At 35.9% G+C, this 18,501-nt stretch overlaps 1 protein-coding gene across 1 annotated transcript; it reads right to left on the bottom strand.

The window, feature by feature from the left end:
* Positions 1-3,854: 3,854 nt before the first annotated feature.
* On the bottom strand, positions 3,855-9,069 carry PCK1 (phosphoenolpyruvate carboxykinase 1). The gene is made up of 13 exons (XM_089807655.1): positions 8,939-9,069; positions 8,558-8,835; positions 8,147-8,331; positions 7,879-8,032; positions 7,683-7,767; positions 7,488-7,588; positions 6,732-7,030; positions 6,445-6,618; positions 6,165-6,230; positions 5,829-6,007; positions 4,878-5,047; positions 4,346-4,514; positions 3,855-4,256 (listed from the first exon to the last, which is right to left on the bottom strand). The coding sequence occupies exons 2-13, from the start codon at positions 8,827-8,829 to the stop codon at positions 4,113-4,115; spliced, it is 1,998 nt and encodes a 665-aa protein (XP_089663781.1). The 5' UTR covers positions 8,830-8,835; positions 8,939-9,069; the 3' UTR covers positions 3,855-4,112.
* Between the last annotated feature and the right edge of the window lie 9,432 nt (positions 9,070-18,501).

The following is an 18,501-nucleotide window of genomic DNA, read 5'->3' on the forward strand; positions in this document are numbered from 1 at the left end:
TGACATTCCTTGTGGCAAAAGGAAGAGGGTCTCACCAATTTAATCTTTGCCCCTTCACCAAGATCTCACTGAGTTGTAGTTGTCCAATTAACAAGGTTTCACTGAGTTGTTGTTGTCCTCTTGCCAACTCCCTTATAAGTTGCACCATCTCAGTGCTTGATTCACCCAATCTTCTTACTGATCAGGATCTTGGTGACAAGCTGGCAAGATCACTAGCCCTGATACCACTATAATGTTCTATCCTAGAAATGTGATAGCCGTACAATTTGACTGGAGGCAAAACTTTGTTTGTAGGTCACAGAGTTGGATCTTTACGGTGGCAAAGGTTGTACTAAGTGGATTTTATGATGGAAGTGTGTGGCAGGAGTAGTACCAAGAGTCCATATGGGAGATGTGATGATCGTACAATTGCATAAAACTGTGATTCAAGGGGATCCATATGGAGGTGGGTGCAAGGAAGGGGTCTTACGGTGGGGATATTTGGAGGGGTCATACGATGGATCTGCCATACATAGGACAACTGTGGGGAGTGGCAAGAGGTCATACGGTAAATCTAGTGGTCATATAGTGGTCTTGGGAAGATCATATGGTGTAGAGGTGCCAAATTGGATGGTGTGAAGGGTGTATCCTAAATGGGAGGCCATATGGTGTATGGTGGAGATTGGAAATGGATGGTCAGAATCTGTAGGGTGATGCACAGAGAGTTATTGTAGACCAACAGATTGTGTGAACAAATAGTGAGATGTAATAAATGGAATTACACCGAACAAAAGAGTAGATCAAACTAACATAAAGAATATTCACAATATGATGATGCTTCGACTTGCCAAATCCAAGAAAAGCATTACAGGTGATGGAATAGGGTGAGGGTTGAATCTCACTGAAACCAGAAACAACCAAGTAGGGAAGGTCTTTCACTTCTGAAATGGCGAACAATAGAGAACTTCAACCAGAATTCACAGTACAGAAAAATAATCCAAATTGCATGCCTAAAACAACTTACAAGAAGGCCTTATAAAGGGCTTTAGGGAAACTTCCCGAAGGATTACAAAATGGCAATAAGCCAACAAGTACTAAACAAAAATAAAGAGTGAATTTGAGAGATTAAAAACATTGATTCTCGGCCACATACAAAATATTATTATTTAATAATATTGGGGACATCACACATTTAGAAATAGATAGGTGACAAGGATTACAAGAAGACAAAAGCAAGATTTGAAATAAAGGAATCACAAGGGGCATGAATTTCTTACCCTCCTAGGGTTTCAAGGGAGGATTTGGTCTTCCTGTTACTCCTTGGCTTCAAATTTTGTTTTTGACTCATCTCCTCACCAAGTGTTGCAGAATCAGGAGGAATCCATTCCACTTTTGCTCATACTTCTAAAAATTTCAAGTAATTTTGGATAACCCTAAGCCACAACTATTATGTGTTTCTCATATTCTTTCATTTCTGATATCGCTTCAAGCGGTAGGAAATGAAGCTGTCTAGGGAACTCTAAAGTGTGTCAGGTGGATTTTCATAGAAAATTTCTCAAATTAGGGAGGGAATAGATGTCTTCTAGTTCATTTTCTGAGCAAGAGACCTCTAATTGACTAGTCCATTGAGGGGATAAAGGTATCTTGGAGAAATCTTTCCCCTCTTGACATTAAAATCCTTGCTTTTGACTATTTCATGCTCAATTTTCTTTCGTGGAGGATTACAATATTGTAAAGATGAATAGCCCTTAGTTTTATGACTAGTTGAGCCTTTTCTTCTCTAATTGGCCTTCCTTGCAAAGATAGCCTCTAATCACATATAGACCAGATTGTATAACCTTTCACTTATTATGGGTTGTGCCAAACATCCTTCAAAATATGGTTACATAGATTGACTCTCCTTTTGGAAACCGAGTCTATCTTGAATAATTGTTCTCTTTGAGTCCTCTCTAACCTATTGAGTTGGGTGGTAATGGCTTTGATTCTACCCTTCTTCAATTATTTGGATGAGGATTATTTTATTTTTTGAGAAAAAGTAAGTCAAATTTAACTATTTAATATTCTTGGCCTAAGAATCAAGTCTTAGTGCGTAATGTTTAAGCAATACTAAGAAAATACAAAAAGTAAAATTACATATGATTTTGTTCCCCCTCGTATTACAAATTCATTAGTTTTTGTATTGGAGTAGACTTGCTTTCCAATGATCTCATCCTTGATTTTCTAAGATCTCTATAATTTCTTTAGTCTTCTTTATTTTTCTTCCTATTATTGGTCTAAAGTGGGTTTTATTATTTTTATTTGTCCTTTGTTAAGAATGGATTTCAACCTTATAATTTATAAAATAAATAATAAATGATAAATATAGTATTTGTTTAAAGGATTTTAAAAACCAATGCTTATGAAATCAAAAGATCTAATAAAAACATTTCAATACATAAAATACATTAATATTTTAAAATACATATTATGATAAAACATTTTAGTTTATATATATATATATATATATATATATGAGTCTTACAAAATTCACAAAAACTAGATAAGAAAAAGTTTACAATAATATAAAAAATAGACAACTTGGTTTTCTTTTACTCTAAAGTTGATGAACCATCCTATCATTTTTGGTATGTTTTTAATTTATTATAGTATAAAAAAGTATAACAATTATGGCAAGTTGATTCAATCAACAAAAGAAAAAAAAAAGCAATTAAAAAATATTTAAAATAAAATGAGAAAAACTCTAGACAAAATGTAAAAATCACATTTTAAAATATTAATAATTTTTTAAAAAAATCGAAGAGAATCTAGTTCAAATAAGTGGAATAATATATATACATAAAGGCTATCTACTAAAATTCAAACTACATTCGACTAGGTTTGCTACATGCACCAAATTGATCTCCTTAATATATGGTGGTTTTTTTAGAGTAATCTAAGATGTTTTTTCAGTAATCTAAGAAGACTTAGGTTTAGGAAAGGAAAAAAGAAAGGTGGTTTTATGGTCTACGACCATAATTTTTGGGTTTACATATGGTGACAATGATAGGGGACTACCTCGTACTCTTTTTCGAGAGGTGCTTGGCACTACAAACGAGGCGTACATACCCTACCCCCCGGTGAGATTTGAACTTGTGACCTCTCTTTCAAGAGTACAAGTTCTCCACCACTAGGCCAAGTTTTATACTACTTTATTTAACTTATTATAATTCGCTATATGAAGTTAAAGTATATTATTTTAAAACAAAAGAAAAATAAAACAAAATGATGCAAAAAGGAACAATCAAAGCGAACAGGTAAAAGCATGGGGTTCAATTCAACAAACATAGGGAACTCCCTTAAGAGTCAAGTGGGACAAGATTGGGATTTTTCCCAATAAATGTTTGATTCAGACATTATATCCTTGGCTATGCCTTTCACCATCTCATCAAATATTCTATATACCATTTTTCGCATTAAATCCAATGGGCATACAATACTACTTTTTGCGATGTAGACAAGCATGATTGCCAAGCACGAGCCATACTGAAACATTAACAGACTTTTTGGGCCTCGAAAGAATAATAAAAATCTGGGGTAGGCCCAGGCGGTACGCCATATATGAAAATAATGGAATCGGGTCATTAACATTCCCACGTCACCTTGATCAATTTCAAAGCTTTTCAAATACAGAGATTTGTTTTACATATTTCGTGTCTTCCAAAATACAAAACCATGATCCTTGATAATCATTCTATAATGACAGAAACGGTACCTTGGAGAATGTTCAAACCCTTTTTGATATACAAACAATATTTCATCATTTGGTTCGTCTGATACCATGAATTGGGAATACAAAAAACTGACTCAGCAGCAAATAATGGGGCCTGCTACCAACATGCAAATTAAAATAGTAGTAAATTATGATTGATGTCAATGATCTTTTGCTTCAATTACACTCGGATCCCTAACTCTATAAATTACTCTAACTATAGTTGACATTGCTCATTCATGCCAATTTCAAGTTATTTAAATACCAATCTCCCATAACTTTGGAGGTTGGTAAAGCTGCAAGATGTGTATTCTCCCTAATCTTCTAATAAATTGAAAATTCTTGCCCTACTTTGAGTCCTAATATTCCGCTATTTACAGAAAGACTAGATCTGAGGACCTGCTGCCTGAATCTCTTCTGCCAGCTTGTTGTCATTGCCTATTTTATAATTAGCAAAATTGGCAAAATTGTTTTTGAACAGACCGGCAAGCTTCAGTAAGGCTTCCCTGTATCCCTCTTTGTCCGGCCACTGCAACAACAACAAATACCAAAATGAGAATTTCCCAAATTGTAAAGGAAAGAATGGAGGTAAAAGGTTGTGCATATCATATCACATACCGTGTTCTCAGGGCTGAGAATGTCAGAAGGAACGCCCTCAACTGCATCTGGGGTTTCCAGGCCAAAAACACTGGTCTTGCTGAAATTGGCTTTCAAAAGAGACCCCGAGTGAATTGCATCGATAATCTTCCTTGTGTAAGCCAGCTTTATTCTTTTCCCAACACCATACCTGCAGATAGAATAACATTGGGTTAGAGGAGGTGCAAGTAACATCAATCTGTTCAAAACATAGATTTCACAATACAACTGACTGTTTTGACGATTGAATTGAGGAAAACTTTATGTTTTTCAATAAATTTCTTGAGCTTTATAAAATATTATTTAGTTAATTAATAAAGTTACAGTAGTCTACCCACACCTTTGAAAAAAAAGTCCCTCATTCTTAATTTTAGGGATAAATGCTTTGAAAGTTAAGTTCAACAACAAAAACTTGGTTATATAAAGGGGCTCGCTATTCTTCAGAGAGAATGCACCAAAAGTCCAAAAAAAATCAGATCTCTAAAGATCTCTAAAAATACAATGGGGACTGTACCTGCCTCCGGACCAGCCTGTGTTAACAAGCCAACCCGTGGTTCCATGTTTCTCCATTTTGTTGGCAAGCATAGCAGCATAGCGCGTGGGATGCATCATTATGAAAGCTGCACCAAAACATGCAGAGAAGGTGGCTTGTGGCTCCTTTATTCCCTCCTCCGTGCCTGCCACCTATAATGCCACATTGCAGTTAGCATAATCATGTTAAGTTGCAGAGCCAGACTAAATTTTAAAGACAATATATCCACTCTTAATCTGGTTATGTAGAGATCTTAGAGAAAAGAGACTTGAACTACTTATTTGAGGAGAATCTTAGGCTCCGTTTGGTTGGGCAAGATGAATTTGTTGCATAACCAAGTTATCTTATAACCAGATTTTTGAAAACCTGATTTTGTAGTTTGGAAAGACAAGGGTCCATTTGGTTGACACAGGAAGATGAATATACCATGAACCCCACAATATTATTAAAAGAACTGTCATAAAATTCAAAACCTGATTTTAATTTCAAATTCCACCTTTTTATTGGAAGAAACATCTTCCAATGTTTGACCAAAATTGGAAGATGAAATTGAAAACCAAGTTATAATTTTAACCAACCAAACGCCCATGGTTTTCTGCAAACCCTGGTTTTAACCTTGATAACCCGGTTTTGGCCCTCATCTTCCGGCAACCAAATAGGGCTTTAGAAAAAAGAGACTTGAACTACTTATTTGAGGAGAATCAGTTGAAGAGAACGGCGACCCTGATTATCAAAATTCAAAATTCATGGACAGAGAAAACGAAATAACCAAAATTTTACCGCTAGATTAATTTTCTCCTATTTTGAGAGTGGATGTTATGTGTGGGTCCCATTGGCTGCCTTAGTCTAGTAGAGGTTATTAAAATCTTTTATGAGGTTATTAAAATATGTCATTTCATTTCAATAGAGAGATGTTTTTGGTTCAGTACGGACCAGAGCTGTGTATCCGCTGATAAAATGGTACATAGTCTGGGCGAGGCTCAGTTTGCTGACTGGAGGCAGAACCCCGAATGCATCACAAGCTAGCAAAATCACGTTTCTAGGATGTGGGCCCACGCACGGGATTCTAGCGTTAGGAATGTACTCGATGGGATAGGCCGCCCTCGTATTCTCTGCATACACACAGAAAACCAACTTAAATCTTTTTACATCACACAGTCTGAGCACTTGCTAAAGAATAAATCATATAGATGGGACTAAACAGACAGAGTATCTGCATTTTCTTGTAGACTAATCATAAAGATGAGACCGGTGGCCAAGGATCAATACCTGTCACAGACTTGTCGGAATAATCCACTTCTCTTGTATGTTCATCAAATACAACGTTTTCCAGCACTGCATCATCACAATCATTTGACATATGAATATGGAAGACAGCCAGAGTATTGAACTCAAAACATGTTTGGCCATGTCCGAATCATATGAATTTTTGAGTTATAATGAATATTCCTAAAAAAATTCCGTTTCGGAATTTTCATTAGAACTAAAAATGTTGTGTTTTCAGACATGTAAAATCGCGGAGTAAAAACAGGTGTTTCAAAGAGCATACCAGTGCCAAACTTGATGGCATTCCAAATGTCAGGCTCCTTTTCCCTTGAAAGATCAATGCATTTCGCATAACATCCACCTTCTATGTTAGAGACTCCATTTTCACTCCAGCAGTGCTCATCATCTCCTATCAGGTACCTGTTATGATCCGTGGACAAAGTGGTCTTGCCTGTCCCTGTCAAAATACATGGAAATAAACCTGGGGGAGTTAACGTTGGACTAGGTAGACTAATTTTGTTTTGTTTATGGCAGGCACCTAAAAAACAAAATCTCATAAGACAAAAGTACCTGATAATCCAAAGAAGAGGGCGACATCCCCATCTTTGCCCATGTTACAGCCCGAATGGAGGGAAAGCACTTGTTTCTTTGGCATGAGATAATGCATAACACCGAACAGGCCCTTCTTCATCTCTCCTGCATATTGAGTACCCAAAATGACCATTTCTCTTCTGCGTAGATTCAGATCTATGCTGGTGGAAGATGTCATGTAATGAGTGTACCGGTTGCAAGGAAATTGCCCAGCGTTGTATATTGTGAAGTCCGGAGTGCCAAACTGCTCCAGTTCTTCTGGTGTAGGCCGGATGCACCTGTACCCCATATTTCCCAGTTGACCCAGAAGTCATAAATCTCCATTTTCATTTAAACTACATGATCCCCAATTGACCCCCAATGTCATTAATCTCAATCTCAACCAAACCCCATGATCCCCTGCTTCACATAAATCTACACACACGGGCTCCAGAGGGAAGATTTATTTTAAGCAGTTTCAAGCAATGAAAAGTATGAAGAATTGCAGTTACCGGGCATATCAGAGAACTGAACAATAGATGATTATATGGGAGGAGCATAAACTCAATTAGTAGAACTGTTCTGTTTTTAACTTTCATTAAAACAGAGTCTATTTATGTAAGTTTACATGTATAAGACCTAGGTATACATGTATAAGACCTAGGTGGTCTACAAGCAAAAGGAAGAAAAAGTAATCATTTTATGTTGCTACAGTGGATCGAAAGTGTCAACTAGATACGTCAAGGCGATGCTTACATGTTATGCATGAAGAGAGCGTGGTACGCCCGAGCCGAGACAATTCTGACTTTGATTCGATGCTCTGGGTCCCAGTTCAGAAACTGGTCATTCACAAATACCTGCCATTCATTCCACCAGCAGAACAAATATTAAGCCCGACCCAATTCAAATCACTAAAATGTCACACTCAATGAATGCAAAGTGTTTGCCCACCTTCTCTAGAGAGTTTAGATAGTCCACTGCCCTTTCTCGATTTACCAAGAACGTATGCTCGTCCATCTCTATATTTGGAGATCCTCTGCAAAACATGACAAGACAGATGATATGTAGTAAGAACTCGACTGCAACTTCATCATCGACAAACTCTTGTATACTAATAATAGAAAGGCAGAGATAATGAGAAACTCACTTTCCCCACCACAGCTCATTCTCAGTGTTCTCATCCTTCACCACGCGTTTATCTCTCGGGGCTCGTCCAGTTTTAGCCCCTGATAGGGTGGCCAGTGCCCCATTTGAAGTAATGAAAGATCCTTTTTCATATTTAACAGCCTGCTCATACAGCTCTGCAATATAAACCACATACATATTTCAAAAACCATGAAGAAACTAACTTGAAAACCTTCAATTCCGCTGTACAACTAAGTGAAAAAGCTCTCAAAAAGGAAAGAATTGCCAACCAGCTGGAGACAGATTGTAAAGAATATGTGTGAACTTTAATGAACTATCACTGGTTGCAAGGCTGGCCGAGGAGGGTACGACCACTGGAGTTTCTACAGTGGGCTTGGCAGCCTCGACTCTTTTGCTCGGATCTCCGCGTACAACTTTGGGACCTGTTTCCCTCACCAGCGACGCCAGCGAGGCACTGCACACAACTCCACACGGACGCCATTACTGAGTTTTAAAGCTTTTACAGGGGACCCAAAAATGCAGTAATAAAATGCAAAATAACAATACCAAATGCAAAAGGCAAGAGCCTACAAGTAAATTGAGAGGTCTTAGGTTCCACTCTACTCACGACACATAATAATTAACCTTAACTTCCGTCTCTTACCACAATAAAAACAATACCACATGCAAAATAATAATACCTGATGGATTGCAACTGCTGTTTTTTCCTTTCTTCCTCGGACATGATCTGGAAAGCACCCTGAGCTCCCTCGATAGGAGTAGTGGGGGCAGACCGTTTCTTCTGCAACGAATGAAGCTCATCCAGAGTCTGAGCTTTCACAGGAGGAGCACTATCATCATGGCAGATCCCATTCTGCCTCTTGCTCCCATGATCATAACTGGTTTGGATTTTAGCCAATCCCTTCGGTAACAACCCGCCGTTGGCGAAGCTGAAATCTCCATTATTCGCCATTTTCACCTGCAAATCATGAGAACAACACCATGACTGTAAGAACTATGAAAAACCCAAATGCGAAAATCTAGAAATTCAAGGACAAAACAGAAATCGAACATAACACTACCTAATAACGAAAACAAATGTTGGCTGCAAAACCAAACCAGAAAGCAAAGAGAACCACCGAACAACAGTAAAGCTCACAGAACTGCAATCATAACAAGCTCACGTATCAAACGCAACGAGGAATACAAGGATGAAATTTCCCTCTACCATCCGGCCCCTTATAAAGCTCCGGACTCCAACAATTTCTTAAATCTTGTTAATTCCCAAAACTTGACGTCAAAATCCTTGTAGCCATTGCCCTTGCCCTGGTTGCCCTTGCCCTTGCCCTTGCCCGGGCGCCACTTCCAATCACACCGTTTTATAAAAGTTTGATTTTTTTTAAAACAAAGAAAACAAATTAAGAGAATAATCTCCTTGGTTCATTTTCCGAGATTCCAGTTGAAAAAGTTGAGTCCATGACAAAATCCCACGCCATTCCATAGCCAATAATTACCCATTTTCACATCGGAAAAGCTTACGCAGAACCACCTGTAAAACATAGAAAGAACTCGCAAGTCCAGTCCAAATAACATTTTTTAATCCTTCTAAATATATATAATTGAGATCCGTTCACCCTTCTCCAATCAAGAAGCTACGCGGTTGTCTACGCGGTTTCAGTCTAGTTTGATTTCACCGCCGAATAAGTCGTGGGTTTCCCAGAATTTAAAAATTATGAGATCCAGACATGAATTAACCTTGGACCAGGTTTATCAAACGTGTTAGTGACTCAAAAAACTTTTTAAAAACTGGTATTTTGAGCCACTTCATTCCTACGTGTACTCAAATTGGGGAAGCTTATCCAAAAGGTGATGTGGAGGGAGGCATTGATTCAGATTCAGTCAGTGCTCTAATTATACCTATCCCAGATCCACCTGCCGGAGATCGAAAACTCCTCGGTTTTTTCTTCCTGGATCAAATCAAATCGTAAATATTCCTGGCAAAACATAATTCGTTAAAATAACTTGGGGGTGCAACGTGGACGAGGGGATTTGCATGCAAATTGGTTGGATGAGGTTGGTGGTATTGAATGGATGGTTGCTAAGGACAGATGCTTTGTTCCATTATAAGAACAGACAGTCATTATTGGAGGGCATCTCTACCTAGGAATGTAATGCCATCCATTATGGAAAAGAGGAAAAAAGACGGAAGAAGAACACCCCCACCCCCATGCCCCCCTATTACGCAATGAGGATAATGGCAAGATCACGTGTTTTGGCTGTTTGGGGCCCTAGGAAAGGTGGATAATCTTGCTGACGATCCATGTAATGTGACCTCCATTGATAATCTACATGCATATCTACCAAGCTTATTATGGGCCGTTCTTTACAGGTTTATGGATTAGTTGACTTATTTTAGAGGATGAGTATGTTATTAATTAATATACTTATATTATATTTTTAAGATAAAATTATTTAGAAAGTGGGTGGAATGGATGTTAGTCTAAAGTCTAAGTTGAAAAGATCAAAATTATAGTAAAGTTCTCATCGAGGAAGAGATAGAGGAGGATTTTATGGGAAGGGGCCCAAATGTTAAAGAGGTCTTGAGCCTTATGTATCATTTTATACATGATAATGGTGTCATCCTTATCTTTTGTCTTATGTAGGATCAATATAAACTAATTAGTTGAAAGGTCTTCGTTAATAAAAGAGATTGCAAGGCCTAAGTAGAGGATTTTCTTGTTGAAGTAATTGTTAGACTTTCCTTCTAAATTTGAGACAAAGTCTAACTGCCTTTTGTGGATTTGAATATCTTTAGTGTTTATATCAAACATTATGGTGCAGGGGCATCCTAGATGTAAGGGCAATCTTGCATCATCAAAAAATATTATTTGGTTTGTCTTGTCAATGTTAGTCCTAAGTGACTACATTACTAAGAGGGGGGTTGAATCAATAATCAACCAAACAAACACCATTTTCAACCTCTCATTTAACTGATAAACAACTCAATAGTAGCAAATAAAAGCATCCATCACATGAAAGCATTCATAATGACACATCAGAAACACAACACAAAATATAAGATGTGGTACCAAACTCAACTCTTTATTCATAAAACAACTGATTACATGCAATGTGTCAAGCTGTAAGGCCTTCCCAATTATAGCCAAATACAAAGCAAGTAATAGTTCTGCAAGGTCCCTCAAAATCCAACCCAAAAACCCTAGCTAGTCCAAATTTGTAATACAACAATACTTTGGTAGAAAACTCTGGCAAGATCTAAACTTGTGCTCGCAAGCCACCAAGCAATCTCCTTGTTTCCTAAGCTACACTTAGCTACTAGCTCAGCTACACTTCGCTCCTCTCAACTACTCCATGTTGAATGAATTATCATTCAAGACCCCTCTACTTATACCTAACTAAGCCACAAGTCAACCTAGCAAGTTACAAATTAAATAAACTCTTACATTAAATGCATAATTAAGCCACAAGTCAGCCTACAACAAATATTAAATACCAAATTCCTTAGAAGGCTTACAACACCCATTAAATACATATAGGAAAAATAACCAAGACCTAAATAGGTCCACACAAACTCCCACGATCGCTCCACATCACAATCACATGCATTAAATATGCCAAGTTGGCCGAGAAAATCTGCAAGAACTCTATCCTGCAAGCCACACTGTCAAGCGTCAACAAAAACCACAAGCATTGTTGAGCTCCCACAAGCATTTCTAAGTTCCATAGGTGCCAAATTGTAACGCCCCACTAGGGAACCCAAGAGAAATTAACCTATAATGTCACTAAGTTTGCTTTTTTTTTTTTTGAAAGATTAAAGAAAACAAGAGATAACATAGTGGAAAGAAATAATTGACATACATACATAAGCAATACAATAACAATTACATCTCTCAAGGGTTCCATAATGTTGAATCACATACATGAGTTTCAATATGATTAAATTTGATAAGTAAACAAAGTCCACATCATAGAATAACAAATATAAGTACGAAATACATCATGATAAGATACAACATCTCATAGGATCTCAAATAATTAAAGTACAATAAACTAGAATATGACCATAGAACATAATCACAAGATTAAAAGAATAGAACATCTGCACAAGATACATCCAGCATTGACATTTAGGTGTCGAATCTCAATGGTATAAGAAACACTACCAACTGACTTCATGGAACTTAAATGGCCCACTCCCACCATGGTGAGGAGATAATCTCAAGTCCCAAATAGATATCAATCCAAAAGTCATAATAAGAATCTAGGTCAAGGAATCCTGATAGCAATCTATCTCAAAGGTACCAAGTAACATCTAATGCCAAAGGCAACAAAGACATGTAGGAAACCTAATATCCATGTAGGCAAGTGTCATCGCATGAGTCAACTCTAAGGTTACCTTGGTGATCTCTTTAGCGCCCGCCTAGTGACTCTATGAGGCATTAGTATCCTTTCTTATAGATGAGGCATACTAATGAGGCAAGGTCACAATCGAGCATCCTCTTTGCTCCCATCCTAGCATGTACTAGCAGTCAAGGCATAGACGAGGTAATATATTGACTCTTGTTAATTAATTTTAACCCCATTAATGAAATGTTATCACTTATTAATACAATTTACAATAGGTTACCTAGGTAGCCTCTTTAGGGCTCTGGGCTCCATTGCAAGTGTAACACCCTACCAAGGAACCCAAAAGAAATTAACCTAAAGCTTCACTAAGTTTTCCAAAAAAAAATTATTTGTAAGATAATAACAACAAGAGATAACATAGTAGAAGCAATAACTCACATACATACAACCATGCATAAACAAATTACATCTCTTAAGGGTCTCATGACTTGAATCACACACACAAGTCTTGAGAATACTAAATTCGATACATAACAAATCCACATCATAGAATGGCCATAAGGACAAATCTAATAATATACAATTACATATGATGTCACTTGGCATAACTAGAATGCATAATCATCCATTGTACAAGTCACAAGATATGAAAAGCTCAAAGAATATACATCATTAATCAAATACATCATCCATTAGATCCCTAATAATCAAATACAATACAACAAAATATAACCATCTATCAGAAACACAAGGATCAGAATGAAAGGAATAATTGCACAAGTACATTCAATAATGACATCCAACTGTTAGATCTCAATGGTATAAGAAACACTACTATCCAACCTTATGGAACCTAAATGGCCCACTCCCACTATGTTGAGGAGATAATCTCAAGTCCCAAATGGAAATCAATCCCAAAAGTCATAACCAATATCAAAGTCAAGGAAAACCTAATAGCAATCTATCTCAAAGATACCAAGACACAAAAGACATCTAAACCTAGAGGTAACAAAGACGCATATGAAATATGTTATGTAAGTGGGCAAGTGTCATTGCGTGAGCCAGCTCAAAGGTTACCCTAGAAGCTTCTCTAGAATCCAGCCCCCTAGTGTCTCTATGCGGCATTAGTATCCTTTCGTACAGACAAGGCATACTAATGAGGCAAGTTCGCAACCAAACATCCTCTCTACTCATGTCTTAGCCTATATTAGCACTCAAGACATGGGCAAGGAAAAAAATTGACTCCTATAATTCATTTTAAACTCATTTAACAAAATGTTATTACTTATTAAAACAATTTACAATGGGTTGCCAAGGCAACCTCTTTAGGGCTCTAACCTCCATTGCAAGCCACTTCCCAACATACACATAGATTACCTACCCTAAGCTCGTGAAAAGTACTATTCATAAAAACACAATTTTTACCTCAGTCCTTTACAAGTAGCTAGAAAGAAGCTATTGATAAAACACAATATTCACCTTACTCCTATGCAAGCAACTGGAAAGCACCTAAAGATAAATCACAATGTTCACCTCAATCTTATACAAGCAACTAGAAAGCATCAAAAGATAACCAATCAAAACTCAATGGTTATAACAAGAAATCACAAACCTTAGTCCTATACAACCAATTGGAAAGCATCAAAAGGAAATTGAGAGAAAACTCAAAGGTTATACACTTGGAAAATTACACCATTCACCTCAGTCCTATACAAGCAACTGGAAAGCACTAGCAAGCAATTGATCAAAACTCATCATAGAAATACGTGAATACATCACCATGGTCAGGTATAAAATATTATGACCAAATAAAACCATAACATCATCATAGAACAAAAACCCCAAAGCCTTTGGTAAACATCTTGACTAGTCAACGTACTAAGTCAAACCCAAACCCCAACACCAGTAAACCATACATCACATCAAGTATATAACAAATGCAGCTTTCATAATTCATTTTCTTTTGAAAACATAAAAGTTTAATTTTCACAATTGGGTTTCAAGTTTTTATTTTTCAAAAGTAATCATAATTGATAAAGGTTTCATATGTTGTATTGACCAGTTACAAGTCTTGAGTTCATACCCAAAATTAACTATACTTTTCAAATAGATACATATTTAAATTTAGTTAAATGATAATCTTTATGGGATGAATATCTTCATTTAAAATATACTCCTAAAAGTCCATTTACTAATATTTTACAAGTTTTCCTTCTATAGATAAATGACCATTTCTTAAATTAGTATTAGTTTTAAAAATAAAAAAATCAAATATACCTTATTGTATTAAAACTATAATCAATTTCTAAAAATCCTAATTAAATAAACTAAGTATGTTTAATAAATATTAGTAATATTAAATATTAAATAATTTTTTAAATTTATTTTTGATTGGTAAAGGGCCAAAGCCATTTGATTTTTATATATGTTAAAAATAGGAAAAGTTACAAAGTGTTATATCTATTCAAATAGGCATTGGTAAGAAAGAACGGAGAAGAAAACCTCCAGTCTTGCCTAGGACTTTCATCCTATACACTTTTACAAATTTAAAAGGGGCATACCCCAGTTTATATTGAATACTTTCATCTTAAATGACATTGATCACATATAATAAATTTGTGATTAGCCCCCTTCTTCTTTTCAACAATAAACAGAGTGACATAGGGTAATGCCATTCGTAAAAGGTAGAGATGAGTAGGTTTAGAAAGCCTCATGTCCTTTATGTTAAAAGAATTAAAATTATCTTCCTCTTCCTACCTACTGCCATTAACTTTAAGCTCATTTAAACACATTAGTACTGTTAGAAATCAAAAATATGTTATCTTGCTTGGCTATGTAATTTTGCAATATAGATTGATTTGCTTGGTTATATTATTAAGCTTATCATATGTTATTCTTTTACTTCGATAATTGACACTTTTAGATAATGAACACATATACACCCTAATATCTATAATAATTTAATCTCTATATGCCTAAGCTCTAAACTATCGGTTATTGATATTTAGATACTTGTGATATGCAGGAATGATTCATCGGTGTTAAAGTCATATTTACAAGGGAAAAAACTGGCTTGATAAAGATGTTAATTTGAAGCTAATGATTAAATTACTAACAACACATTTTAATAAGGAGAATAACCATAAATGGGAGAGAAAATGAAGCCACACCCGTTTAGAAGGGCTATCCTAAACTATAGAGTCAAAACCAAAATTAGAATGATAAAATAGAGAAAAGAGAAGTCAAAACCACATTGAACTGAACCCTAATTTACTAGAAGAGAAAACCAGACAAAACCCCTCTAAATCCTCATTTATAGGTTGCTCACCAAATTACCATATACTGAGATCATTAGAAAATTAAACAAAATCAAGACAAGTGAAAACCATGTTTAAATAAGTAGTTTCCATTACATAGTTATAAATATATACATAGTCAAAATTAAATATAACAACATTAGCAGGAACCAAAACTAAAAAGGGCCAAGTGAAAGCTAAAATCCATATTAAAATTTCAAAATACAACTGAAGGATTACCATACCACCATATATACAAAATTTCTTATAAGGCCAAAGCAATCTACAAAAGGATTAAACCAACGATATTTACAAGCCCAAAAAAGTAAAACCTAGATACAAGATGAGGGTCCAATGAGAATAGGGGAATATTTGAGTTCCTCTAACTTACAAAAAATCGTGATTAGGTCATCAACTTCTTTCAAATCTCCAGTCATGGCCCTTGGAGCCATAACTCATGTTGTCTTCTCCTTGTTGGACTTGCTTAGATTAGGAAGGGAGAAATCCATCTTTCTTAGGTCCTTGAAGGATACACTAGGCTCAATGAAGGAGTAAAAAATGTGAAGGTAATGATGTAGTCACCTATTATCCTGAGCCTCAACTATTCCCCTCCAGTGCATCAAGAAGTAGATACTAGCCTCCATCTTAGGCCAAATGCAACTAAACAGGTTGACGTCTTTGATGCAAAGAATTGGATGCCTAATCACATCAGAATTCTCTAGGCTCTCGGGAGAGTTTTTCATATAGAACTCCATAAGGGGAACTTCCAAATGTCCATTGATGCCCAATACTACCTCCTCTAACCCTACTGACGAGGTGGAGTCAAAAATGTTATAGAAAAGATGTAGAATTTCCCAATGACCAATGTGTTCCCTAAATAAGCATGCTATGAAGGTGTTAGAATATATAGTCCACCAATATAACTAAGAGGGTGGGGGCTTAGCTGGGGGTGTGAATCAATTGTCCAACTATTATCACAATTTTAAACCTTCAAAAAACTAAACAATGTGAGCAATATAATAGAAATCATAACAAGATACTCATGCACAATAACACCATATATGTTAGCTAGGGAAACCCTTGATCATAGGGAAAACCCTGGTGGAGATGGTACCCATAAGATGATGTGCTAATATAAATATTCCTTGTTAGATGATGGACCCTATTAGGAGTCTATAACAACATTTAGTACATATCAGTTCCTATTAGGAGACTTTGAATCCATGTTAGGAGATCCCAAACCTGTTAGGAGTTGTGGAAGGTAGATGGACCCACTATCCAAATAGCTACAAGGGAAAGACCAATGAACTAACTGTCCAAATGATCTCTATATTATTCCTTGCAGAATAATAGAATTGAATTGTACTTCCTTCCTCTTTCACTGTCCATTCAATGAGATTTCTACTCCTTTTGATCTTGTAACCAAATCAAAAATCTTGTATCCAATAATCCCTTGGATCACTTACTTGCATTCACCAAACTCTCTTCTCCTTTTCGCACTTTGCATAGAACATATATTCCAAATCACAAATTATGAATAAGGAAAACACCTTTCCTTTATACCCTATTTTCAAAATAATTCCTTGAGTTAGCCTTAAGGATTTCCCAATTAATTATAATAAGATAATTAATCAATTCATAATTACAACAGCACTATCAGCTCATAGTATATACAAAAATTCACACCTGCAATACTAGGGCTTGTGTGCTCACTAACATCACCATAAGACTATCTTCAATGCCTGACTTACTATGCATCACCAGATTATATCTTTGCTAGAAGATATAAAGGATCATCAGAGTCCGCTTTCCATACACTTTGTCTTTGTACTACTATCTACAAATCACTTATAACTTATGTACATCTTTGACTTAGACTCTACACATTTAAACTCATCATTAAGACACAAGGTACAACATTTTCTTAAAAATGCTTCACTTGTACATCAAAACTATGTCCGTACAAGTATGATCTTTGTCTATTACTCTGCTAGTCATCATAGACTTGTTATGTTTACATCAATGACACATACAGTCATGAATGCAACATGTCAATACTCTCCAATGCTTAAGATACTCCCCCAAAGGAATACCATCAAAATTCATGCTAACAATCTCCCCCTCTTGCATTGATGAAAACATAGATGAAAACCATCTAAGTTCCAAGAATACCAAATAGTACTTTGTTTATATTGTTGTTCTCATCTTTTCAAATCCTCTTCATCAATCAAATCCGAAAATCCTTTGGAAAATTACTTGTTCTAAATCCTCATGAATCTTTCTAAATCTCCCTAATGAAGTTGTTGAAAATAATTGATCAAGTGTATATTGACTTTGATGTTACATAAAATATCATATCTTTAATAGTCAATGTATGTCGGGCTTACTCAGGCGATGAAGATAGTTTTTTGTGTCTGCCAAGAATTCTAGTGTTTACCAAGTTTAGAAGATAATGTCTATCGAGTCCACTCAGGAACCAAAGAAAAGTTTGTAGTAGTTCAGTGTTAACCGAGCTCACTTGATTAGCAAAGGAAAGTTGGATGGAACTAGTGTTAATAGAGATCACTCAATTACCAAAGGAAGTTTACGAATATGTAATGTTAACTATGTTCACTTGGTTAATGCAAGAAAATAATTTTAGAGTTAGTGTCTTTTGAGCTAGGTCGGCTAACAAAGGATTTTCTTGTCTTGGCATATTGAGTTTAATATATTTATTTTTTGGCTCTAGCTAACTAAAGAGATGAATATTAATTATTCTAAGGTGTATTCAAGTCAACTTTACAATGTATATGGTATAAGTATAAGGGAAAGTTGAGGATTGAAAGAGTGGAAGAATGTGTGTAAGATAAGAAGATGCTTAGAAGAAAATTATAAGGATAGGCAAAATATCCTTGAGGAGCTGCAAAGATATATTTGTTCAAGAAGGATCAAGTATTCAAGCCAGAATTGAGATTTGAAAGTAGCAATATAGTTGCATCAAC

Source organism: Cupressus sempervirens, chromosome 10, assembly GCF_028749045.1.
Source record: "Cupressus sempervirens isolate cs-2001-9-10 chromosome 10, ASM2874904v1, whole genome shotgun sequence".
Taxonomy (NCBI): Eukaryota; Viridiplantae; Streptophyta; class Pinopsida; order Cupressales; family Cupressaceae; genus Cupressus; species Cupressus sempervirens.

Excerpts from the sequence above, each read along its gene's own strand:
- PCK1 (XM_089807655.1), bottom strand. The coding sequence starts at position 8,829 with ATGGCGAATAATGGAGATTTCAGCTTCGCCAACGGCGGGTTGTTACCG. Across the intron at positions 7,031-7,487 it reads GCTCTCTTCATGCATAACAT|GTGCATCCGGCCTACACCAG; the intron begins GTAAGCATCGCC and ends TATGGGGTACAG. Across the intron at positions 4,257-4,345 it reads TTCTCAGCCCTGAGAACACG|TGGCCGGACAAAGAGGGATA; the intron begins GTATGTGATATG and ends TTGTTGTTGCAG.